The sequence below is a fragment of the Mizuhopecten yessoensis genome, unplaced genomic scaffold, assembly GCF_002113885.1.
Source record: "Mizuhopecten yessoensis strain PY_sf001 unplaced genomic scaffold, ASM211388v2 scaffold10409, whole genome shotgun sequence".
NCBI lineage: Eukaryota > Metazoa > Mollusca > Bivalvia > Pectinida > Pectinidae > Mizuhopecten > Mizuhopecten yessoensis.
Window position 1 is genome coordinate 1,156,457 of NW_018408532.1, and position 27,964 is coordinate 1,184,420.

Sequence of the window (27,964 nt, forward strand, 5' to 3'; positions counted from 1 at the left end):
ACCACAGTAAGAGACCGGGGGGGGGGGGGGCCTCATTGTTAGAACAGGTTTGGAGTATCACCACCTGTGTTACCAATGAGATCTGTAACTTTTATCCCTATTCAGTTTTGATAATGCCGTCTTTATTTCTGATGCTGAGATATATATCCCATTCTACTTCATCAAATAAAACAACATCATCACAAACAAAAATCATAAATCGTTATTATCACTAAAGCCTGCAGATTTGGTCTGTCATTTGCTGCTGTGAATATTGACCTGTTAAACTAAACTTCGAAATTTAAAGTAAAATCTGCTTCTTAATAAGTACATCTAAACTATGGGATATATTTTTTTTAAACTTTGGGCTCCTAAATATATATATAATCATATTCAATATATACAAAAAAACCTCTGCCAAAATCAAAACAAAGTTCGTAACTCAGTTTTTTTGTACTTTAATTCATTAACTTAGTTGAATAAAGATTTAAGGTTTTTGCCATGACAAACGCTGCAAATAAAACCTCCCTTATTCTAACCTCAATTCCCTTAAAATGATTGTAAAACTCACAGATTGGCCTCCAGGGAATCTGGCATGTATGTATATCAAACTTTCAGTAGGTTTATCAAAGGTTGACATTACCGAACTGTCTGTGATGTGTAAAATCTAAATTCTAAGACTGTTGAGGAGGTTAGTCTCTGTGGCTGTAATATACACAGGCAAAATTTCTTGATGTCAATTTGACCCGGAAGAATCCTGACCAGAATTTGACCTGAAGTTGATATTAAGAAATGTTGCCTGTGTGTAACTTTAAAAAATAAGTCTATGACAACTGAAAGTACAGAGACCATTTCATAAAACCGATGAAAGCTTAATTTGTTCATATTACAAATCTACCTGTAAGCCGATAATACTGTATAAAGTTCTGAATTATACAGGTCCTGTAAATGTATTTCAGAAAGTATTGTCAGCTTGTTCTGTGTTTTATTAACATGGATATAGTGGACTAAATCACCTTACCTGTAACTATAAAAATCAGGAGCTCACGCCAGGCAATCACAGGTGAAAACTTTGATCGTGTGGTGTCAAGTCTTTGAACCATGTTGATGACATTACTTGTAAATTGATGCTATCACAGAAATCTGAAATCAATGTCCTTATTTAACACAAAGTACTCATAAATCAAAGACAGATAGCCATTACCATCATTGCTATTGGTACATTTAAACTCTACGGTCCCATTTTGTATTTGTTTACAAGATCCTTTTCCTCCATCTTAATTGAAATGGGCATAAGTCCAGAAGGTGCTGATGGGTGATTAAAGGACTGATGTATCACAGGCCTTGGTTCAGACGGGGAAATACTGGACACGACCAACGATGACACGACCAACGATGAACCTTTGCTTACGTCTATCATAATGAATATTTATTTATAACGTAATTTGGTATAGTAAATAATGCCAAGCGACCTACACTGTCTGCCTACCGGCCGTTTGACTATGTAGAACTACAATATCTGTAGATTGAGTATGTATATTTTTGCTGGCTACGGTCCTCCATCGTTTCCATTATTCATCGCATTCCTAATCTATATATTATCCAGACAACACAAACAGGTTTTTTACTATTACTCTAGCATTCTCCGGAAACTCTTTTCAAACTTTTATGTTCTTTCTGACAAGGAACAAAAGCTCCTGAACATCTGTATAGAATGCACCATTGACCTTACTATCTATGCATTCCAATAGTTTTTTTGTCAAGAGGGAAATTGGTCTGGATATTTATAATTTTCTACTTTTGTTGATGTTTACTTGGGAAAAGAAAGGTATAAACAGCATTGGCCATTTTTGTTTTGGTGGTAGGGGAGGTCCTTGATTCCTAACTGTGTGACAGGAGAAATTCGCTGTACTTAAACTCTTGCTTTCCGTAATGAAGGCAAATTATCATGAAAGTAAATATTAGTTCACAGCCTACTATATCCAGTTATTAAATGTATTTTCTAAAGGGAAGCATGAACACAGGTGGGATATGGATTTTACAGATGAAGGAAGAAAACTTTGACTTGCATTGTTGAAGGTTTCTCAGTACATTTTGTGACATTTGCGGTGACAGGGAAGGTGAGGATATCTGTCTGGAACACCAGTATGATGGTATCAGACTTATTGTGAATTTAGTATGTATATATATATAGACTACTGATTGTCTGTGCTAGGGTACACAGGAAATGAGTTACTAAGCCAAGGGGAGGTAATGCTGGAACTTAACAATCATCGTCATTTTGTAGGTCAGGAAAAGCAATGGTGCAGATATGTCCCCAGGAAATCTCTTATACCTCACGTATAAGGCAGCAAGATTTGTTTGTACGCTAATTCCAACGGAGTCTCCTGACAATATAATTCAAACTGCATTCTGCTAGCTCAGCAAAGCTGGTTTAGATAACAGATTATCGTGGTCTATTTGAAATATTTCACTTCTAAAATTAAAGTACTTTTCCTTCCAAAATGCATGCCATATTCAGCTAAAGCTAGCAGGTTCAATAAGCACTGCATAGAGTAACAGTCTCTGTGCTCGGTAAACAGAAGTATTGCCATACGACAGGTTGATAGGAAAACGTGATTGTTTCAATCCAGTTTAGATTTTCCAGTACCATTCAGCCATGGAAACCGTATGGCAACTTAGAAACAATGGCCCTATCAGCAGAGATCCCATTCACAACAAACCAAATTAAAACTGAAAACAGAACTGGGAAGTGTCACATGAAATCTGGCCCCATCTATCAGGGCGGATCAAATCTCATCTCCCATTGCAACACCCGGAGGAGTGACTTTTATAAAAATGCATTAACCTTACGCTGTTTAATTTGATTTGTAAACGGTGTCTTTTCCTTCGTCCTATACCTAATGGCATCATACATGTCATAACCTCCCTAAACCCACTTCCCAGGTCGAGTTCTGGCTGTCAGCGCTTTTAATCTGATGATAACCACCGAGTAATAAGATGGTTACTCTAATACATGTAACAGGAAACCCACTTATAATACATCACAACTATTCAAATATCTTTCTCCAAGCCAAGTACCAATAGTATAACAGGTGATTTCTGAATCTAATGTCAACATGATGCTGAACCTGAACAAGTCCGGCAAATGAAATGGCAACATATATTGACCTGCAAAAGTCAGGGAATTGATTGCCACAGAAGTTGTCCCTGAGAAATTTAGACAACCCATGGCCAGTCGGCAACAGATGATGAACATTCAAGCAACTGATGGCTACATCGTTGAATCTGAAAATGTTGGCAACAGATAGCAACAAATGTTCACTATGAGAAATTCATGCAAGCAAATGATTATAACATATGTTGAACCTGAAAAATAGGGCAACTCATGACATCAGCATATATGTTGTCCATGAGAAAACAATTAAATTGTTGGACCTGAGAAAGTCATGCAACTTATTTCAACTTATGGTGAAAATGAAAATATCTGGCAAATAATGACAACATAAGCTGACCCTAAAACAGGTGGACAATTGTTGGGGCTCGAGGTCAGGCATATTATTTCCTTCACACAACTCAGCAAATCTTACACGATTGTCATTGTTGACAGTCGTAAGATTGGTAAATGATGCAAAGTTGAGACAACAAATTGATGACGTCACAATTGACGCCTTACTTTCCCCAACTGATGCATAAACAGCAAAAAGTGTACAATCTGTGAACAAGTACATTAATTCATTTTTTATGAAATATCACTAGGAAAGAATTTGAGCTATAGATGCAAAGCCTCAACAGTATGTTTTTCTAAATAAATTTGATACATGGACTTCACCATCCCTGATGAAATCTCCATGTTTTTCTATGATAGTTGTCCCATTTCTGAAGGCATTGTCTCAGGAAGATAGCTGTAATGAACACAGAGGTCAGAGCTAAACTTCCCAAAGTGTAAGGGCTGGACAACTTCTCATTGTCCTCTAGGCACCTTACAGATTCCTCATTGCCCTCCAAGGAAATGTGCCACATTGATGCCAAGTCCTTCAATTTGATTCCCTTTTTATCCCAAATGTCTATATATATATAAAGAGTGCTTTCTATTCCGTAAAGAAGTATAACCCTCAGATAGTGTGTTTTTCTTGTATCTGGAGAAAACAACATCTATTTGCAGAACAAAGTCAATGTTATTTTCCTGTTACCATAAACTTTATCAAGAAAGTACAGCTATTCTCTGATCATTTACTTAAAATTCATTAGAGACCAATTGAAACAGCCTTTGTCCCATAAAAAGGAGCCTTGACTGGTACAAACACCGAAACATTTATCCCTCTGTCTGGCCAGAGATTCCCAAACACAGACAAAGCATACAATCTGTACTATACTGTGATTTTACATTGGCGCCCCAATACTCCTACTCGGTTTCGCCTCATGGCCTGTGTAGTGTAGGGACTCCATCCATAAAAGCAATGCCTAGGACCTCTAGAGTGTCACTGACAATAGTATAAGGTCTAAAACTGTCACCCTGGGGAACAAAACAGCTTACAATCTGCCGCTAGGTCCACTTAAATTTGTCTTTAACAACTTTCTCCATTCATTGATGGGTTTCAATTTCACATATTCCCCAACCCGAGGGACACATAAAACCGAAATTAAAAGTATCTTTGCCAAGAAGATAATATCGGACCATGTTGAAAAAAAAAAAATCCTAGATTTATTTGTTAACTGTTACATTGAGATTCTGCTACCTTCACCAATCAGAGGACAGAAATTTAATTAAATTATTTTGTTAGAACAGTTGAACAGATTTAACGCCTTCCTGATGTCAAGACTTCTGCATACAGGCTGGTTCCGTTAGTGCCCTAACATTTACGTCTTAACACCATCAACGGCAGATAGCCGTATTGCCAAGGCAATAAGGAAGTCTGGTTTAACAGCTTTATCTTTTAAATTTATTTTTGGAAAACATTAGTTTATCTAAAAGACCTATTTTGGTCAAGTTCTTAAAAGTGTAATGACCATTATAATCTTTTCAATGCTTTTCGTGTATCTATCCAATGATTCTTAGATGGAGAAACTGGCAGATCAATACAAAAATACACACAACAAATACACGGTTATCTGATTATACCTAGAAATGTTTTGTTCTGCTGGGGAAAAATAATAATTCAAAAGACTGACAAAAGTGTTTCAATTCAGATTGTTAATTCAGGGATTTTACAGGATGTTTGTCCAATTGTGGATGTTCAAGTATATATATGTTGGTCTATCCGTGGATGTTTCATATGTTGGTCTGTTGGTGAATGTTTCAGGGTTTTGGTCTGTTGGTGAATCGTTTCAGGGTTTTGGTCATTTTGGTGAATGATTCAGGGTTTTGGTCTATTGGTGAATGTTTCAGGGTTTTGGTCTGTTGGTGAATGTTTCAGGGTATTGGTCTGTTGGTGAATGTTTCAGGGTTTTGGTCTGTTGGTGAATGTTTCAGGTTGTTGGTCTGTTGGTAAATGTTTCAGGGTTTTGACATCTATTGATTGATGACGTGGAGTATTAATCAGTCCAGAGAATGGTGGACAGAATAAAGAGACTACATGTTCAGACAAGGTTAGTTAGCAGATCTAGACCTGCACCATAGCCAGCCGCGCGAGTTTTGACCTTTTTTGTGTCGGATATCTGCCTGACATTCACCATTGCAGTATGAGGTAACTGGACAGGGCTAGATGTGGATTTGCTGAGAGCAGGAAAGTCGAGGCTACAATTGTATGTAATTGTGTAGAGTGATTGAAAGGTATTGGTTATTTAGGCTAAGCCCCATGAGACTCTCCTGGGACACTTTCACCTAATGTAAAGGACAGTCATTTCCTCTTCTGCTGTTCTAGTGGGAAATAACAGTCCTTCAGCCAACACCACTTTTTGCTATATTCAGACATAAACTTGTACAATTATATTTGTAGATGTTTTAATCTTGAAACCATTTATTGCTAGAAATCATGTTAGTGATACTTTAACTAGGAAAACCACAAATTAAAGCTATCAAATAGCGTGTAGCGGTGCTGGACTGAGTTTCAACCAATCACAGGCAACAGGTAGCTCAATTGGTTAGAGTGTTCTTCTAAAGTTTGGAGGTCGCAGGTTCGAATCCCGTTTCTGCTGTGCATTTGTAATACCACCCCAAAACAGAAGAGTAAAAACATTGTTACATGTTTTATGCGTATCATATAAGCTTTAATATTTTATCAAAAAGGAATTTATGACAATTTTAGGAGCCCTGGTGATGCACCTCAAATCCTAAAATGCTGAACTATTGTTGGAAATCACCCGTGAACAATCTTAAATGGTTGCCCACAAAGGAGTATATGTTTCTATATTTCAATTACATTACCAATGAAATGGGGGCATATATGTAAACACCAATAGTTCCTGCATACGTAATGTGCAGTAAGCAGGGGTGGTAGTCTCCGAAAATGACAGGAAAACGGGGTAGCAAAGCATCTTATTTAAGTCACTGATTTGTAATTTTGAGGATAATTAAACAATTTTACACATTAATACATTTAATAACCGTATTTCAAGTTTTAGTTGTTGATTTTTACACGGATGATATGAAAATTTACCCAAGTTTTTATGGTCATTACTGAAAATTTAAACACTTTACAAAGCCATTGAAACAGATCTTTGACACTGAAAGAATATTGATGGTAAATCAACATGACAATAACAATATTTTGCAATTGATTTGCTGTTTAAATGGAAGCTCCATTAGTAAATTATGACAGATTACATTACAGCTGTAACATTATTAGAGGTGTGGTCTACCCACACAGTGCTAGGCACTCCCTAACTAGATCTGATTAACCGTGAGGTCAAGGTCCATCAGCACAGCGAGATAACACAATTACGTCATATTTACACCTAAATAATCAGCGAAAAACTAGTGAGAGATGCATTACTCACGAAGACCCTAGTTTTTGTTGTTCAATAATAATTACAGTTGATTTGACATCAATGGGTCTGCAACAGGACAAAAATAGGCTTGAGTTACCTCCCCTGGGGGATAAATTGTTGTTGCAGTGACGTAGGCCATAAAGACACGTAGGACAGTGTTTATGTATGAGGAGAAGCCGTGTAAGAATGTGTCACAGATATTGACATAATAGGCCAGCGCTGCTTTCTATAATCATGTGTTACATCATCTGCGTTTTAATATTTTCTCCAATTACATGAGTTACCATAGAAACCTGCCAGATAATGTACGACATTAGATTTAAATTTCTGCAGTAAATAATCAACTACCAACACAAGGTGACATAATGAACACCAGTTCATCTCAAGTCACTATCATTATATCATCTTTGGTAAATATTTTATATCACATAAATATTAACTTGACAACCTGAATATCTTGATTTCACTATCTGTTTATTTTATTATAGAGATAAACTTTAAATCAAACATTCCTTTCGAGTGTTTGTTGACTTTAAAAGCATTCCATGTCAGAAATGCTAGCTATTCTGTATACAGAAACACATCGATGGAAGACCAGGATGTCCTCTCGCAACCAGTTTTCTAACAAGGTGCCCAGAGGGCCTGTATCGCTCACCTGTTTCTTTTGTTACATGAAACTGACATATAGGTAACTTCAGACCAAATTTGGTAACTAGAACACAAGACATTTTAACATCTCTTAAACGCTTAAGATCTTGTTGTCTGAAATTTGAAATTGTAATTTTAAAGCTTTTAACCCACGTTGACCTTTGACTCCGGCTAGCACTTAAAGTTGACATTTGACCTCCATTCTGTAATTAAGAAAAAGATTTGCACTGCTAGTCTACATAACATACCCAAGTATCATGACTCTAGTCCAAATGGTTCTTAGGATATTGTTGTTTGAGGTTTTTAACATACTTGACCCCTGTGACCTTGAAAGTAAGTAAGAGGAAAATTTATAGCACTCCATCCAAGGTACCTACTGGCTAAATATCATGACCCTAGGTCCTCCAGTTCTTCAGAAGAAGTCGTTTAAAAGAAAAAGTTGACAGACAGACGCCGGACGCCGGAAGCCCGACGCCGCAGTATGGCATAAGCTCACCTGGGCCGAAGGGCTATAAACAGTTCAAAGGTCAGGGATGAACAGCATGATGGAATATTCATATTCTGCTTCTCACCACATACTTGTACATATTAAATACAAAATCTGACGCTTTTCCTTGTCCAAGACCTCATTGAATTGTCAGGAACTAATGGACTTATATTGTATAATATAAATACAATTAAGGTCAAGTTCAAGGACACACAATTATCATGAATAAGATTTAAGTCAATGTCTAGGACACAAAATCATAAGGATATAAAGATTGAGGTCAATGTCAAGGTCATCTTTATCAAGACAAAGATTTAGATCATGCACTATTAAGGACACAATTATAAAGACATACAGATTTTGGTCAATGTCAAGGACACAAACTTACAAGGACATCATGATTGAGGTCAATATCAAGGATACAAACTTACAAGGACATCATGATTCAGGTCAATGTCAAGGACACAAACTTACAAGGACATCATTATTTGGGTCAATGTCAAAGACACAAAATCACAAGACCATCATGATTTAGGTTAATGACAAGGACACAAACTTACAAGGACATCGTGATTTAGGTCAATATCAAGGACACAAACTAACAAGGACATCATGATTTAGGTCAATGTCAAGGACACAAACTTACAAGGACATCATGATTTGGGTTAATGTCAAGGACACAAAATTACAAGGACAACATGACTAAGGTCAATGTTAAGGACATCACATACAAACAACACCCAAAAGATATAAATAATTATGATAATAAAATTGGTTTTAATTCAAGTGATGCATCCATTGACAAAATTAGGTAATTAGCTGGAGGGAAACGTTTGCAATATCTGATTAGAAATTCTCCTGTTTTCAATTTTTTTTTGCTGCTTAGAATATTCGTTATTGAAATATTCCAAAACTTAACTCTTTAAAACTTACAATGAGCAGTAGTTAATGAATGAAAATTAACAGCTGATTTCTTCTGACATGCTATTGAGAATCTCTCATTCCTAGTCCTTAAGCAGACTGGTGGACAGCGCCAATGCAAATTACGTTATATGGTAATGGAATAACTTACAAAGTGAACACTGACAGACGGCTTTCTCTAAAGTACAGCATTTACATCAAATTCCGCTTTGCTCAAGCTTAAGCCCAAGGCTTGGTTACACCCTGTCACAGTGTTAACCTAAGATTAATCACCCAAGCTGTTTGGAACTTTTAGATAGCCTCATTAAAGACACTTTAAATGAGTGTTTACTGGTAAATTGTTTTTAGCTTGAGTCAAATTTACAGTCTCACATGCAGAACTTAACGCCAATTGTGCTTTTATTTCGATTTTTTTCTTTGAAACTTGTTGTCGAAGAGTATATAATGAGTGCAATTTGTCTTGGCTCCCTCCGATGTGTTCTGAAGAAGACATTGGCCTCATGTCAGAAGAGCAGTCTTTCTAAAGTCACTCCCTTACACAGCAGGAAGTAGAGACAAGCAACAAATATTGACATAAAAGATGAAATTTGATTTCGGTGACATTTCATATGACGTGGTGGGATCAATGTACAAAAGTCAAGGCTGCCGGTCTGGTTACTCAAGGGATGGTTACGGCTGCTGATTTCATCACTCATCCTGCATCGGTACAAAACTGTACGACTGTGTCAAGAATGGTCCAAAAATGGAAATGGCTTAATGGAGAAATTATTGGCCATTTAGATGTACAACCTACGATCTAACTGTTCATCTTTAATTTACACAAAAAACACGTTGACAATGATGAGATATTTACGGATGCTTTTTGTTCTACAGTGCATATCAATTCCAATTTCTCTCATAATTCTAAATCTACAAAACTTGCATGTTACGTAAAACATCAGAACTGCTGGCTTTTTAATTACTTGCAGTTTAGATCAGAAGAGCTGAAAGATAATCAATCACACTCCTTTTCAGTCATAATGATATTTTAAGAAAATATGACAATTAAGATCAAAGAATACCAGAGGATATAGTAATTTAACAATTAATGCTTACTGGCATGCCATTGATTGTGTTTGATCGACCCAAACCAGCCATTATATGGAGCGCTGTAAACTATGAAGAAACAAGCAGGCTAATTGCCTCCACGGCACCAAGGTGACAAGTGCTGACACACTTCAGCTTCAACACAGCTTCAGTTCTCTCCATCTGATGGTAATCACTATGAACATGCACAGAAATTTTGCAGTTTAATTCAATTGTGTATTTCGAGCACTGTTCCCTTCACTCACTAAAGCCAGGTATTGCTATGATTTAGTGTCGACTGGAGGCTTATGGCATTGGAAGTGAACATCAAATGGTCTAGATCAATCAGTCCAAGTATATTTATTTACACAAAAAGATTTTGGGTTATCAGTATTTATGAATGAAATGCCTCAATGATATTGCAGAATATGTCATTTACAATTTAAAACTTTTATTTTCACAGGAACAATCAAGCAAGCCAGGACAAATTTGGTAACCATAGGAATGGCATACCCCATGGTACTGTGAAGAAGTGATGGCACTGGAAATAGCCGCATGACAATAAACAACTGGTCGCATGACAATAAACAACTGGTCGCTTACAACGATACATCGACGACAGAGGTGGCATAGCATGTGATCCTAACACCTTGTCTGTGATTAGACACTAAGATACAGGCAGCAGTCTTGGGTTGACAAACCCTTGCTAGTGTAACAGTCGGTTCAGCGAGATGCTAGTGGAACACGGGGCTACTGGTACAGTGTAATGTTGATGGTAAAGTAACACAATGTGTACCCACTAACCAATATGGTTGCTCTGTGGTATCTGTTCCCTCAGCAATGGCTGCCCGGTGTTCCCAAATACTTTACCAATGGTGGACCAACGATTTTTTCTCTCTAACCAATAAAGCTGCCCTGGGGTGTTACATACAGACGATATCAATTGAGCCGGCAAATCTCCTATTTGTTACTCACAAACTGTGAATCGTACAAGTTAACAGCCCAGCCACTTGCGTTATCTTCAAAACTGATAGTGGTAGGCAAGTTAACAGCCCTGCCACTTGTGTTATCTACAAAACTGATAGTGGTAGGCAAGTTAACAGCCCGCCTTGTATGTGTTATCTACAAAACGGACCTGAGAAATGTAAAACTTACGATGATGTACTATCTAATATGATGAAACAAGTGACTTTTGAAAGTCCTCATTGAAGATGAATATGACAAGGTGTGTGTGTAGTACATGTATGAAGATATAGGTCACACCACCAAAATAACAACTAATCGATTAGTGAACATTTACGTTTTATCTGTGATATATGTATGTCACCGGTGATTTCTATGAAACTGTTGATAAATCAGTCGTGATAAATTGGATGTCAACCTTGATCGGAATGGATGTAACTTATTTTGTGATATCGTAACTTATTTGAGTGACACTCATTTTCTGTGCTAAAGGAATTTATGGACTTTTCTGTGGGGTTGCCGATAGGAACCTAGTATCTGTGATTGAATGTTAATCGTGATGGAATTTTTAAAGAATACAACGAAATCGCCACGAGACTCGTTGATCTTACCGCTAGATCAGGTATCGAGTGTGTATGAACATTACAACCAGTACAGTACGCTGGCCAACTCCACGGGTGGAGACGACATGTTTGGGATGGAACACCTTCGTGCCAACCTTTGCATGTCAAACTCCACTCGATGGAAACTGGCCGACCCTGTATGTTCACTAAACTTCACTTCCTTCTGGGTGTTGGTATTTGTGGCAATACTGTTAGGAGTTATCACCCTTTGGACCATATTCGGAAATTTCCTAGTGTGTTTTGCATTGTACAAGTTTCCAAATCTACGATCTATGTCCAACTGTTTGATTGGAAACTTGGCAATGAGTGATTCACTGCTGGCCTTAACGGTATTACCAATCTCGACAGGAAATGACCTGCTGGGGTACTGGATATTTGGGGATGTGATGTGCCGCGTATGGCTGTGTATAGACGTACTTTACTGCACTGCCTCTATATGGGGGCTAGTTACTATTGCTGTGGATCGCTATACTGCTACTGTATATCCTGTGTGGTATTTTGAACGCCGATCCCCAATGCGAGCTCTAGCTTATATTATATTCGTTTGGCTATTCTCCATTGTTGTGTCCCTTGCCCCTTTTATTGGATGGAGAGAAATGATCCCCGAGTTATACCAGTATAACAACCTGCTGAGTCGCTATGAATGTGTGTTATTCCAGACGGAAGGCTACGTGGTCTACTCTGCCATGTGTTCATTTGTGATTCCAATTGTTCTAATGTCCTTCTTGTACGTCAGAATATTCATTGTGCTGAAAAAACGTATGAAACATCTGAAACCAAAACGAAACCTTTCGCTTCATATGGAAAGTGATATGGAGAGTGGAGTTATGCCAGAAAGTAATAGTCGCATGGAGTTACATTCCGGAGATTTTACACAAATGAAAGATCAGGCCACACAAATAAGTCCACTGCTTGCAAAGTCATCAGGAAACTTTCTACTGGAACCAAAACCATCCTTTTATTTAAATCAAAAGACGTCATCGTCACAAGAAATGAGTATATCTACCGATAGCGCAAAACCTCAAAACGATGACAATAAAACAAAAATTTACCAGAAACCAAACACCGACTACGGAATCAATGACAAAGGCAAGCATAACAACAAAACTGACAGTAAATCAGAATTTAAACATCTACCACAAACAAATTGGGCCAAGGACACCATCTGTCCACCCAAAATCAGCATCATACGGACCCCGAGCTGCCAGGAGTCATTTGTGGATGACGAAAATGATGAATCTACCAGTAACTCTGATAACCTTATACACTGTTTACCCAAAATGGAAAAGAAAAATGGACACTGTCATCGAGACAAAGAAAATAAAACAGATGAAAACAATTCTAATAACTCTCATCGCTCCAGTTCTAAGAAGCGTGCCAAAAGAAGCTCAAACGCACGAATAAAAAAACATAAGAACTCTTTTACAAGGAGAAATGGAAAACTTAACAGTATAAAGACTAAATACGAGTTACGAGAACAAAGGGCAACGAAGCGTATGGCCATTGTGATGGCCTGTTTTACTGTGTGCTGGATACCGTTTTTGTTCATGTATACTATTAGAAGTTTCTGTGCCTCGTGTGATTTAAATGTGCACATACAGGCAGCCATCATCTGGCTGGGATATGCCAACTCCGCGCTTAATCCCATACTTTATACACTATTTAACGATGATTTCAGAAAGGCTTTTAAAACAATCCTTCATTTGGGAAAACAAAAAAAGAAATCGAAGAAACTCTCAAAGGTACAGGAGCAAACTTGAATGTGTCTATAGGTGTTGCTTTGTCTAACTCTTCCAATTTCTTCCTGTTACTCTAGCCCATAATAGTCTTAGGTAGGTTACATCAGCCAGTATTCTTCCTGTTACTCTAGCCCATAATAGTCTTAGGTAGGTTACATCGGTCAGTATTCTGCCCGTTACTCTAGCCCACAATAGCACTGGGTAGGTTACACCAGTCAGTATTCTGCCTGTTACTCTAGCTCACAATAGTACTGGGTAGGTTACACCAGTCAGTATTCTGCCTGTTCCTCTAGCCCACAATAGTCTTAGGTAGGTTACATCGGTCAGTATTCTGCCTGTTACTCTAGCCAACAATAGTACTAAGGTTACATCGGTCAGTATTCTGCCTGTTCCTCTAGCCCACAATAGTATTGGGTAGGTTACACCGGTCAGTATTCTGCCGGTTACTCTAGCCCACAATAGTCTTAGGTATGTTACATCGGTCAGTATTCTGCCTGTTACTCTAGCCAACAATAGTACTAAGGTTACATCGGTCAGTATTCTGCCTGTTACTCTTGCCCACAATAGTACTGGGTAGGTTACATCGGCCGGTATTCTGCCTGTTACTCTAGCCCACAATAGTTCTGGGTAGGTTACACCGGTCAGTATTCTGCCGGTTACTCTAGCCCACAATAGTCTTAGGTATGTTACATCGGTCAGTATTCTGCCTGTTACTCTTGCCCACAATAGTACTGGGTAGGTTACATCGGTCAGTATTCCGCCTGTTCCTCTAGCCCACAATAGTACTGGGTAGGGTACATCGGCCAGTATTCTGCCTGTTACTCTAGCCCGCAATAGTACTGGGTAGGTTACATCGGTCAGTATTCTGCCTGTTCCTCTAGCCCACAATAGTACTGGGAAGGTTACATCGGTCAGTATTCTGCCTGTTACTCTAGCCCACAATAGTCTAGCCCACAATAGTACTGGGTAGGTTACATCGGTCAGTATTCTTCCTGTTCCTCTAGCCCACAATAGTACTGGGTAGGTTACATCGGCCGGTATTCTGCCTGTTACTCTAGCCCACAATAGTCTTAGGTAGGTTACATCGGTCTGTATTCTGCCTGTTCCTCTAGCCCACAATAGTACTGGGAAGGTTTCATCGGTCAGTATTCTGCCTGTTTCTCTAGCCCACAATAGTCTTGGGTAGGTTACATCAGTCAGTATTCTGTCTGTTTCTCTAGCCCACAATAGTCTTGGGGAGGTTACATCAGTCAGTATTCTGTCTGTTTCTCTAGCCCACAATAGTCTTGGGTAGGTTACATCAGTCAGTATTCTGTCTGTTTCTCTAGCCCACAATAGTCTTGGGGAGGTTACATCAGTCAGTATTCTGTCTGTTTCTCTAGCCCACAATAGTCTTGGGGAGGTTACATCAGTCAGTATTCTGTCTGTTTCTCTAGCCCACAATAGTCTTGGGGAGGTTACATCAGTCAGTATTCTGTCTGTTTCTCTAGCCCACAATAGTCTTGGGGAGGTTACATCAGTCAGTATTCTGTCTGTTTATCTAGCCAACAATAGTCTTGGGTAGGTTACATCAGTCAGTATTCTGCCTGTTTCTCTAGCCCACAATAGTCTTGGGTAGGTTACATCAGTCAGTATTCTGCCTGTTTCTCTAGCCCACAATAGTCTTGGGTAGGTTACATCAGTCAGTATTCTGTCTGTTTATCTAGCCAACAATAGTCTTGGGTAGGTTACATCGGCCAGTATTCTGCCTGTTACTCTAGCCCCCAATAGTCTTAGGTAGGTTACACCGGTCAGTATTGTGCCCGTTACTCTAGCCCACAATAGTCTTAGGTAGGTTACATCGGTCTGTATTCTGCCTGTTCCTCTAGCCCACAATAGTCTTGGGTAGGTTACATCAGTCAGTATTCTGTCTGTTTCTCTAGCCCACAATAGTCTTGGGGAGGTTACATCAGTCAGTATTCTGTCTGTTTCTCTAGCCCACAATAGTCTTGGGGAGGTTACATCAGTCAGTATTCTGTCTGTTTATCTAGCCAACAATAGTCTTGGGTAGGTTACATCAGTCAGTATTCTGTCTGGTTCTCTAGCCAACAATAGTCTTGGGTAGGTTCCATCGGCCAGTATTCTGCCTGTTTCTCTAGCCCACAATAGTCTTGGGGAGGTTACATCAGTCAGTATTCTGTCTGTTTATCTAGCCAACAATAGTCTTGGGTAGGTTACATCAGTCAGTATTCTGCCTGTTTCTCTAGCCCACAATAGTCTTGGGTAGGTTACATCAGTCAGTATTCTGTCTGTTTCTCTAGCCAACAATAGTCTTGGGTAGGTTACATCAGTCAGTATTCTGTCTGTTTCTCTAGCCAACAATAGTCTTGGGTAGGTTACATCGGCCAGTATTCTGCCTGTTTCTCTAGCCAACAATAGTCTTGGGTAGGTTATATCAGCCAGTATTCTGCCTGTTACTCTAGGCAACAATAGTGCTAAGGTTACATCGGTCAGTATTCTGCCTGTTACTCTAGCCCACAATAGTCTTGGGTAGGTTACATCAGTCAGTATTCTGCCTGTTTCTCTAGCCCACAATAGTCTTGGGTAGGTTACATCAGTCAGTATTCTGTCTGTTTCTCTAGCCAACAATAGTCTTGGGTAGGTTATATCAGACAGTATTCTGCCTGTTACTCTAGCTCACAATAGTACTGGGGAGTTTACACTGGTCAGAATTCTGCCTGTTACTCTAGCCCACAATAGTCCTAGGTAGGTTACACTGGTCAGTATCTGTTACACAGGAAGTGAAGCTCTATAGGTGTAGGTTAATACGTCAGTGCCATCTCATTAGCTGTAATTTTTAGTATCATACGGAAGGGACTGTAAAAACTATCTTTCATGGCCATACAATTGTTCTGTACTGCATGGTTAACCTTTCTCCGGAGAAACCCTACAGTTTACTGTACTCCGGAGTAAACGTAGTTTACTGAACTCTAGTGTGAGTATAGAGAGTATGCGTAGGCAATCTTACGATTCAGGCTCTTCTTGGCATAAAATAGATATATCTACCTTGAATGCTTCTAGACAAAATGTATGTTTAAGATTGGGACAGTAAAAGATCATTTTATTTTTGTTTCAAAGTCAATTGAATGTTTAATCATGGTCTGAAATGACTGTACTATTAAAACTGTAGAGATTATAACTCTTCACAACAGATATACTATTAGGAATATGTGTATACTGTACCATATCACTTTTCTGTACTTGCTCAAAAATTAGAAGTATGCACTAAATCAAATTTGCTCTTTAATTATGTGGAAACCATATGTCAGTATTCTATTTGTACAAAGATTAATGCTTGCTTTTTTTCTCTCATCCAAAAATTGCCATCATGTTTTGTAATTGAATTGCTGGTTTTCTTTTTAAACTCTGCTAATGTGATAACAGTATGCAGACATGCTTTTTGATGTATTATCACTTATGCATTATAGCAATTTAGACTAATATAAACAAAAACAAAACACTCAAGTTAAATTTTGAATCTATTTCTCAAGAACTTTAATGTATAAAAGGCATTTGACATTCTACAAGCATTGTAATTTAAGTGAATGGAATAAAAATACATCAATAAAAAAAGAAGTATTGATTAACAAAATAAAAATTGATTTATTGAAGTTTCACAGAAAATGTCAAATCTATTTTTGTGGTTAGTATCAATATTAAGAAATCTTCTGGATCTCATTGAGAAAATTTATACAAGTTGTTCTCCAGGTAAAACAAAACAACATCCTTAAAGCATTTGGATACCCTCATCATTTATTATTGGTCCATTCTGATAGCCTCTGGTTTTACCACTGAGCTAATTACACTACATGATCACAGGATCCCCGAGTAACAGAGTCTGCCTGATTCACAAAGCAGACTTGTTCAGATTTTAATTGCTAAATTCCTATATAGAATTTCCAGTCTGATGAGTAACACCATTACACAACAAAACGAGATTTAGTCGATGTTCCAAGGTCAATACTTCCTATCACAAGACTAATGGAAATCTCACGCTTCCAGCAATACTGGTTCATGTTGTAACACAGGGGGATGGGAATCTCCAATTACTGTGTTCAAACTTACATACCAATACTTGGATGATGTTAGCCGCGCATGATTTTCTCAGAGACATTTAATGAATTTAAAGAGCGAAACAATCAAGCCATTCTTCTGTAAAAGTCAAGGTATCCATGTTTACATCGATATTACATATACCAAACATTTCCAAACGAATACCAGTATATCAGTTATCTGACATTTTTTTCATGATTGTTTTCATTAATATACATGTATCAGACATACTGTCATAAACACAACACATTGGATATCATTTTGTTACGATAATACACTATTATTCCTGTAAACAATTTTCGTAAAAAAACACTTTTTCAAACAGTGACAAATGCATTTTGCAGAGAAAATGGACAAGACGTTTCTAAATGTTAATATATTGTGAAAAAACCCAACGAATGTGGTTATAGCAAGCCTGTAGTGCTAATTAAAATGTTCATAAGATAAATTGCTCTGCATTTTGTAAGATATCATAGCCTTCTACGTACAACTTTGCTCTGAATTTTTTACACAGAATTTTAACTTTTTCTCTTTGTTTTGAAGGATAATGCTGTACACAGAATCCTGTATACAGAATTGAGCGATTTGCATTATATCTGAATACAGAATATTGCTGAGCATATTGCGGTATATTATTGTACACAGAATTAAAATTTGTGCAAAATAGATCTGTATGCAGAATATCGAATGCTCTGCATGTTTTGTCATGAACTGAACTTTATGTGATGAAATTTATTTCTATAACTATGGAAATAAAAGCAATTTTTTGAAAACAGGAAGGGACTACTTATTGATGCATTTCTGCTCTGTCTTAAACCTATTTCCTGTTTACACTAGAGATTTGTCATCTGCATTTGGCTTCCGACTGCTTACGAAAAAAGAGCCAACCACAGAAATTAAAAGGCGTTAGGAAAATATATTAGGATGAATAGCTGAGATCAAAGACAACAAGCATCTGACCCTGCGGAGCTTGTTAGCCTGCTAGGGGATGAGCGATAATTGATCCGGACCTCCCTGTTGTGTCATGTCACAGTTGGCCAACACGATACTCCTTGATAGGTGTTTCAAACAGAAATATGTCCTTTCTCTCAGATATTGTCAGCATTGTAAAGATCATCTCTAACCAATACAATTCCAATAATCTTGTCTGGATTTTTTTTTGACGTCAGCCAAGGAAAATGAGATTAAAGAAATTAACATGAAAGCAATATTTGGAAAATTTTATTTGACAGATGCAACAGCGTGTAAGATTTTAAGTGCGAGACTTCTCTGATTTTAGCGAGAGATCAAGCATTGAGACCAAAGACTAGAAAGCAGAGACAGGTCATTGGCAGTTCATTTCTCCACTTCACTGACACCATATTACAAGTCCAAGAGCTGTTGGTTAGGGAAGTTCACCAACCAATCAACAAGCTCCTCTGTACAAGTCCCACTACACGGCCCTACGTGTCGCTCAACCTCCTGCTGAGAGACTTCTCTTCGACAGGGCCAATTCAGTTGGCCGAACCGGGAGGATTTATGTTGAAACGTACAGTGCAGTGACATATATAAACAAAATCTCATGCCAAAAGCATTAAACATTGATTGTATGGGCTTGCTAACTTTCCAACTGAATTGTCTGGAAGCACTGAAGCAGAAAATAACTCTCATGAAGAATTTAATATATTAGACTTTTGGAGAAATACATCGTTGGTACGGCTATCAGGCACTAGTTGGATGGCCAGGACAGGGCACCCACAATCTAGCAGGGCTTAGCATGAGTGATGTATTGTTATGGAGCAGTACTGATGTACGATAACATGGTTTTGACCTTGGTCGTAACCTTGAATCTTAACAAGAGGCCCATGGGCCTTATAAAGGTCACCTGATATATTTAAACAGAGAGTTGATTTTGTTTTTAACACAAACAGAAATATTATTTATGTGACAAAAAACAATAAAACCACCTTATTNCCCCCCCCAACACACACAGGGGGTAAACGTGAAAATGTGAGACCCTAGGGTCATAAACCTAATAAGACCCTTCCATCTATGAAGAGTGTTTGATTCTACCATATCTGCATGGGTATTTGAGAAGAAGATTTTTGAAAATTCAGTCAGGGCTGATATGTGCATACCATCAAACTTCTATCCAATACTGATAATGCTAACTAAAATTGAATTACTTCCAAAGGAAATTAAACAAATGTTAGTCCAAAATGTGATTTCCCTATATAAACTATAGTAAAGTTTACCCCCTCCCCAGGGGGAAACGTGAGACCCAAGGGTCATGAAATTCACAATTTTGGTAAAGCACCTTAAGACCCTTCCAGCTATGAAGAGTATTTGATTCTACCATATCCAGGTCTTGAGAAGAAGATTTTTGAAATTTTAGTCAATTTGACCCTTTTTGGCCCCGCCCCTCAGGCCCCTAGGGGCTGGGGATCAATTTGGCCATATTTTTGTTGACCTTTGGCCATGGAAGGTTTCTGCAAAATTTCATTGAAATTGGTTCAGGGGTTTAGGAGAAGAAGTCGAAAATGAAAATTGTTTACGGACGCACGCCGGACAAAAGGCGATCGCAATAGGTCACTTGAGACTTTGTCTCAGGTGACGTAAAAACATATAGTGATAGTGTTAACAAAATGGTCTTACTAGATATAAACAAAATATTTGAAAACTTCTACAGCTAGATTTTCTTTTGTGAACATATGACCTCTAGAACCTTTGGCATATAAGCGTCAACGTAACTCAAAAGGTTAAAAACAGTGAGATTAATTTCACATCTGTGAACTCCAATGATAGTCATGGTCAAATTTATTTATGCGGGAAGATTTTATTATTTTACACCGTCTGAATATTTGTTTGAAGATTTTAACTTATTTTCATAGTCCTGCCTTCAAAGTTGGTCATGCAGCTGGTCATTCATTCAGATCCCAGACTTCATGTCCCTTTATACCACGTATATATAGCTACAGGCCTGATGTCAGCACTCCAGCCCTCTTGGCTGTTCTAGTACGATAAATGAAATGTTTTATCATTTTTAACTTCTGTAACCTTGATAGTAGGTCAAGTTTATTCATTTGAACACGATTAATAGACCTCTACTCACCAAATACCATCTTCTCTACACCTCTTGTTCTTAGGAAAAGTTACTTAAAAGCAATTATACATTTGACTACTTTATCTTTGAAACTTAAATAGAGTCAATATTATTAATTTAAACAAACTTGATAAACGTACATCCGATCACACTACTGGCCAAACATCATCCCTTAATGCCTCGATCGTTTATTGTGAAGAAGTTTTCTAAAAATTATGACTTGGAAACTGGGTCAAGTTAATTAATTTGAACAAACTTGATAACCTAATACACTCAATCATGCTTCGAGCCAAATATCATCACTATTGCGAAGAAGTCAATCTAAAGTTTTGCACTGGATCAAGGTCATTTATTTGAACAACCTCTATAACCCTTTGGGCAAGGTGAGCAAAAAAGCTCCAAAATGTCATCATTCAGTGATTTACCAGTATAAATAGAATTTCAAATATAAACCAATACTTAATAGGAATACAACACATAGGGACGTCATTCCTTTTGGGGATAATATTATGCAGCAAGAATATCAAATAAAATATTTAAAAACAAGACAAAATATTAAGAGTAATCCATAGTCCCATGTTTACGAATGTTGGTGTCAAAAATAAACCAAGGGCTATAACTGTATGTAATACAGCAGAGCAGGAGACCCAGTTTTAGTATGGGGCACTTTGTCATCTCAAGATGTATTTACAATAGAGTAAATGAGATATGCCCAAACAAAGTGACACATGATCAACAAAGGGACATAACTTTGTATATGGTGTAGTACCAGGTTCCAATTTAGTAAGTGGAATTCTGCCGTCCAAAAGGTACTCACAACATTTGGTAACTCTATGTGAAAGATTACATCAGATATCCCCTGAACAAAGTTACATGTGTATGGACTGATTACATCAGATATCCCCTGAACAAAGTTACATGTATATGGACTGATTACATCAGATATCCCCTGAACACAGTTAAATGTGTATGGTCTGATTACATCAGATATCCCCTGAACAAAGTTACCTGTATATGGACTGATTCCATCAGATATCCCCTGAACAAAGTTACATGTGTATGGACTGATTACATCAGATATCCCCTGAACAAAGTTACATGTATATGGATTGATGACATCAGATATCCCCTGAACAAAGTTACATGTGTATGGTCTGATTACATCAGATATCCCCTGAACAAAGTTACCTGTATATGGACTGATTCCATCAGATATCCCCTGAACAAAGTTACATGTATATGGAGTGATTACATCAGATATCCCCTGAACAAAGTTACCTGTATATGGACTGATTCCATCAGATATCCCCTGAACAAAGTTACATGTGTATGGACTGATTACATCAGATATCCCCTGAACACAGTTAAATGTGTATGGTCTGATTACATCAGATATCCCCTGAACACAGTTAAATGTGTATGGTCTGATTACATCAGATATCCCCTGAACAAAGTTACCTGTATATGGACTGATTCCATCAGATATCCCCTGAACAAAGTTACATGTATATGGATTGATGACATCAGATATCCCCTGAACAAAGTTACATGTATATGGAGTGATTACATCAGATATCCCCTGAACAAAGTTACATGTATATGGATTGATTACATCAGATATCCCCTGAACGAAGTTACATGTATATGGACTGATTACATCAGATATCCCCTGAACACAGTTACATGTGTATGGTCTGATTACATCAGATATCCCCTGAACAAAGTTACAAATATATGGACTAACTAGCAACGTGAAAACTTATAGTCAGTCCCCTTCCAGTTATTCATTACATTGTAGTACCGCAGGGAATAAAACCAAAAACACTGATTTGTTGATTATGTGATGAGAATTCCTTCACTAAAATTAGACTGATGTGATGTGAAAGTGTGAAGTGGTACACTATTAAACAAGGTAATTTATAGCTCCCAAAACCATCACAACAGATTTACGCAATCAACCTCCTGTACGAGGTCTGTTACTGTGATGTGACGCTGTTAATCATGGACATTTCTTATGTTTTCAGTGCAGTTTTCTTGCCTGTAATCTTCAACCTCGTGAGCAGCGGGCTATTTCAGAATCTTCTTTTATAATTTCCCCTATGGGATGTTATAAATATCCATTTTCCTTTTGTTCTGATTTTGTTTTGTTTCTTTAAGCTGTCGATCAGTCTGATCGATCATGTCCTAAGTTCATTTGTCTTTTTTCAACATGGAATACTGTTGTTAAGACCAGGTACAGATTAACTCTACTTCAAGTGATAATACATTGTGATCTCTACAGCTTATCATAACGGTGGAGCAACTTAGATCTTTACGACAGTTTGGGGATCAACAATCTTAATAGAGATTTCGGAAATTGTAAAAAACAATGTCATTTAAAAAAAAATTAAGGACACTGGAAAAAAGAACCACGGGACAAACTGTCTACAAAAAACAGTTTGACCTAGAAATCGGAGCAGTGCTGGTGGAACAGTAGATAGCTACTGTCTATAATGGTAAACCTGGGACAGGCGCCGGCTTCCTTAATTGAAAGTAAACCATGTATGACCTTATTAGATCCATCAGAATGTAATCCAATGCTAAGGAACAGCAACACAAATCCTACAGCATCGGTATCGGATGACTGACAGGAGAAACTGAATACCAAAATGGCATGTCAGTCAGTACTAAGGTTACTGGGTGATTTTCTAATGAATCTAAACATGTTGAGGAAGTTAGAACCCCCCCCCCGTTTCTGTTAACAACATTCAAATAAATCTTCTAATTATGTGTCAATATTTGATCTGTGGAAAGCACATGTTGTTGCGTACCCCAGTGTTTTTTGCTCGTTTATATCTTCGTTAATCCCTCGCCATTAACCATGTTGTGTTTTCACTGGAAGAAGATGGCCTGTTTCAGCATGCTATTGATTTTGACTTTAAAGAGGCCATGTGCACCATTAATTTCTGTACATGGACAATCTTTGTCTGGTTAATCAAGGAGGAAGCACCTCATCGTTATACTTGTATATACGATACTGCTGAGCTGTATGGTTGAACTCATTTGTTTCTAGGTCAATGACCTACAATTTTAACTCCCTAGTATTACCACAGTAGTCGCATAAAATAAAGCATTGCCAATCCTTTAATCTTTAAGTTAAAATAAAATAACTTGAAAAACGTTTAGTTCTTATTTATTCAGTAAAGATTAATCAACAAAAATATTCTTTCATTCCATGTGTTATTAATAGTCTAACTCATTTAGAATAACGTGTATACGTTACATAAGGTACATTTTCTAGTCTGTTTCAGATTTTTTTTGACACTTTCAAGGTCTCTATGAAAATTTCCCCTCTACAATATTTAATTAATTAATGTTCAAAACACATTGATTGAAATAATCTTTGACATTTTTTCTTAAACTGAGAATAATAGCGTGAAAAATCCTGATATCTAAACATTTCACCTCTACACTTTAAAACTCTTAGATTCTGATCTCTTGACTCTAAACCTCTGGAATTCTGACCACCATAGACCTACAGTCTCTGGAATTCTGACCACTATAGACCTGCAGTCCCTGGAATTCTGACCACTATAGACCTGTAGTCTCAGGAATTCTGACCACTATATACCTGCAGTCCCTGGAATTCTGACCACTATAGACCTACAGCCTCTGGAATTCTGACCACTATAGACCTGCAGTCCCTGGAATTCTGACCAATATAGACCTGCAGTCCCTGGAATTCTGACCACTACAGACCTGTAGTCTCAGGAATTCTGACCACTATAGACCTACAGTCTTTGGAATTCTGACCACTATAGACCTGCAGTCTCGGGAAATCTGACCACTATAGACCTGCAGTCTCTGGAATTCTAGCCTTTCGACCTGCAGTCCCTGGAATTCTAGCCTTTAGACCTGCAGTCCTTGGAATTCTAGCCTTTAGACCTGCAGTCTCTGGAGTTCTGACCACTATAGACCTGCAGTCTCTGGAATTCTGACCTTTAGACCTGCAGTTTCTAGAATTCTGACCACTATAGACCTGCAGTCTCGGGAAATCTGACCACTATAGACCTGCAGTCTCTGGAAATCTGACCACTATAGACCTGCAGGCCCTGGAATTCTGACCACTATAGACCTGCACTCCCTGGAATTCTAGCCTTTAGACCTGCAGTCCACTATAGACCTGCATGCAGTCTCTGGAGTTCTGACCACTATAGACCTGCAGTCTCTGGAATTCTGACCTATATAGACCGGCAGTCTCTGGCATTCTGACCACTATAGACCTACAGTCTCTGGAATTCGGACTACTATAGACCTGCAGTCTCTGGAATTCTGACCTATATAGACCGGCAGTCTCTGAAATTCTGAACACTATAGACCTACAGTCTCTGGAATTCTGACTACTATAGACCTGCAGTCTCTGGAAATCTGACCACTATAGACCTGCAGTCCGTGGAATTCTGACCACTATAGACCTGTAGTCTCAGGAATTCTGACCGCTATAGACCTGCAGTCCCTGGAATTCTGACATTTAGACCTGTAGTTGCTGGAATTCTGACCACTTTAGACCTGCAGTTTCTAGAATTCTGACCACTATAGACCTGCAGTCTCGGGAAATCTGACCACTATAGACCTGCAGTCTCTGGAATTCTGACCTTTAGACCTGCAGTTTCTAGAATTCTGACCACTATAGACCTGCAGTCTCGGGAAATCTGACCACTATAGACCTGCAGTCTCTGGAATTCTGACCTATATAGACCGGCAGTCTCTGGCATTCTGACCACTATAGACCTACAGTCTCTGGAATTCTGACTACTATAGACCTGCAGTCTCTGGAAATCTGACAACTATAGACCTGCAGTCTCTGGAATTCTGACCTATATAGACCGGCAGTCTCTGGCATTCTGACCACTATAGACCTACAGTCTCTGGAATTCGGACTACTATAGACCTGCAGTCTCTGGAATTCTGACCTATATAGACCGGCAGTCTCTGAAATTCTGAACACTATAGACCTACAGTCTCTGGAATTCTGACTACTATAGACCTGCAGTCTCTGGAAATCTGACAACTATAGACCTGCAGTCTCTGGAATTCTGACCTTTAGACCTGCAGTTTCTAGAATTCTGACCACTATAGACCTGCAGTCTCGGGAAATCTGACCACTATAGACCTGCAGTCCCTGGACTTCTGACCACTATAGAATGTAGTCCCTGGAGTTCTGACCACTATAGACCTGCAGTCCCTGGAATTCTGACCACTATAGAATGTAGTCCCTGGAATTCTGACCACTATAGACCTGCAGTCCCTGGAATTCTAGCCTTTAGACCTGCAGTCTCTGGAATTCTGACCACTATAGACCTGCAGTCTCTGGAATTCTGACCTTTAGACCTGCAGTTTCTAGAATTCTGACCACTATAGACTTGCAGTCTCTGGAATTCTGACCACTATAGACCTGCATGCAGTCTCTGGAGTTCTGACCACTATAGACCTGCAGTCCCTGGACTTCTGACCACTATAGAATGTAGTCCCTGGAATTCTGACCACTATAGCCCTGCAGTCCCTGAAATTCTAGCCTTTAGACCTGCAGTCCTTGGAATTCCAGCCTTTAGACCTGCAGTCTCTGGACTTCTAGCCTTTAGACCTGCAGTCTCTGGAATTCTAGCCTTTAGACCTGTAGTCTCTGGAATTCTAGCCTTTAGATCTGCAGTCTCTGGAATTCTAGCCTTTAGACCTGCAGTCTCTAGAATTCTAGCCTTTATAACTGCAGTCTCTGGAATTGTAGCCTTTAGACCTGTAGTTTCGGGAATTCTAGCCTTTGGACCTGCAGTCCTTGGAATTCTAGCCTTCAGACCTGTAGTCTCTGGAATGCTAGCCTTTAGATCTGCAGTCCCTGGAATACTAGACTTTAGACCTGCAGTCCTTGGAATTCTAGCCTTCAGACCTGTAGTCTCTGGAATTCTGACCTATATAGACCGGCAGTCTCTGGAATTCTAGCCTTTAGACCTGCAGTCTCTGACCTGATCCGAATGTCGTGATTGTGTTGCAGTCCTACTACATGTTTATCATTGGTAGGGTGCTCCTTTGATTTTACAAATGATGATCATCACTGCAGTGATCAGTATTAAATCATCTATTGAGTATAATAGCAACCTTCCTGTGTTTTTTTACGGCAAATTGTAGAAAAAGTTCAAATTGAAAATCTCTTGTTTTGCAATCAAATGATGTCACCTGTGCTGGTCCCCTCGTGCCAACATTCTACTACATTTAAATGTCGTCCATTCACACTACAGAATAACAGGTATCAATATGTTATCACACTACAGAATAACAGGTATCAATATGTTATAGTTTGCTAGACTATGTAAATATCATGGTTTACTTTTAAGTTGATCATTGACAATGTCGTGGTGAAGGTGGCCGGACTAAGGAACACAAAGGAAGCGTAAACATGCCTATACAAAGTAAGGTGTCCATATTTCCTGACCTTGACAGATTGAATGTGTTTGATTGAAAACCACTTCTGTCTAAAGTCAAAGTCAACCATTCCATACCAGTAGAGTGGTCAAAGTGCAACATACTACACCAGTAGAGAGGTCAAAGTGCAACATACTACACCAGTATAGAGGTCAAAGTGCAACATAATACAGCAGTAGAGAGGTCAAAGTGCAACATACTACACCAGTAGAGAGGTCAAAGTGCAACATACTACACCAGTAAAGAGGTCAAAGTGCAACATAATACAGCAGTAGAGAGGTCAAAGTGCAACATACTACACCAGTAGAGAGGTCAAAGTGCAACATACTACACCAGTAGAGAGGTCAAGGTGCAATATACTACACCAGTAGAGTGGTCAAAGTACAATATACTACACCAGTAGAGTGGTCAAAGTGCAATATACTACACCAGTAGAAAGGTCAAAGTGCAATATACTACACCAGTAAGTGGTCCAAGTGCAACATACTTCACACGTAGAGAGGTCAAAGTGCAACATACTACACCAGTATAGAGGTCAAAGTGCAACATACTACACCAGTAGAGTGGTCAAAGTGCATCATACTACACCAGTAGAGAGGTCAAAGTGCAACATACTTCACACGTAGAGAGGACAAAGTGCAACATACTACACCAGTAGAGAGGTCAAAGTGCAACATACTACACCAGTAGAAAGGTCAAAGTGCAATATACTACACCAGTAAGTGGTCAAAGTGCAACATACTTCACACGTAGAGAGGTCAAAGTGCAACATACTACACCAGTAGAGAGGTCAAAGTACAACATACTACACCAGTAGAGTGGTCAAAGTACAACATACTTCACCAGTAGAGTGGTCAAAGTGCAATATACTACACCAGTAGAGTGGTCAAAGTGCAACATACTACACCAGTAGAGAGGTCAAAGTGCAACATAGTACACTAGTAAAGAGGTCAAAGTGCAACATACTACACCAGTAAAT

The 27,964-nt window shown here is 38.5% G+C and overlaps 1 protein-coding gene across 1 annotated transcript in view; it reads left to right on the forward strand.

The window, feature by feature from the left end:
- The window catches only part of LOC110460472 (octopamine receptor 2-like), a 40,473-nt gene extending 26,991 nt beyond the window's left edge, over positions 1-13,482 (forward strand). Inside the window, exon 2 of the mRNA XM_021513404.1 lies at positions 10,494-13,482. Within this exon, the coding sequence (XP_021369079.1) occupies positions 11,541-13,376 (1,836 nt within the window). The 5' untranslated portion in view covers positions 10,494-11,540 and the 3' untranslated portion in view covers positions 13,377-13,482. The remainder of the gene's footprint in view (positions 1-10,493) is intronic.
- The last annotated feature ends 14,482 nt before the right edge of the window (positions 13,483-27,964 follow it).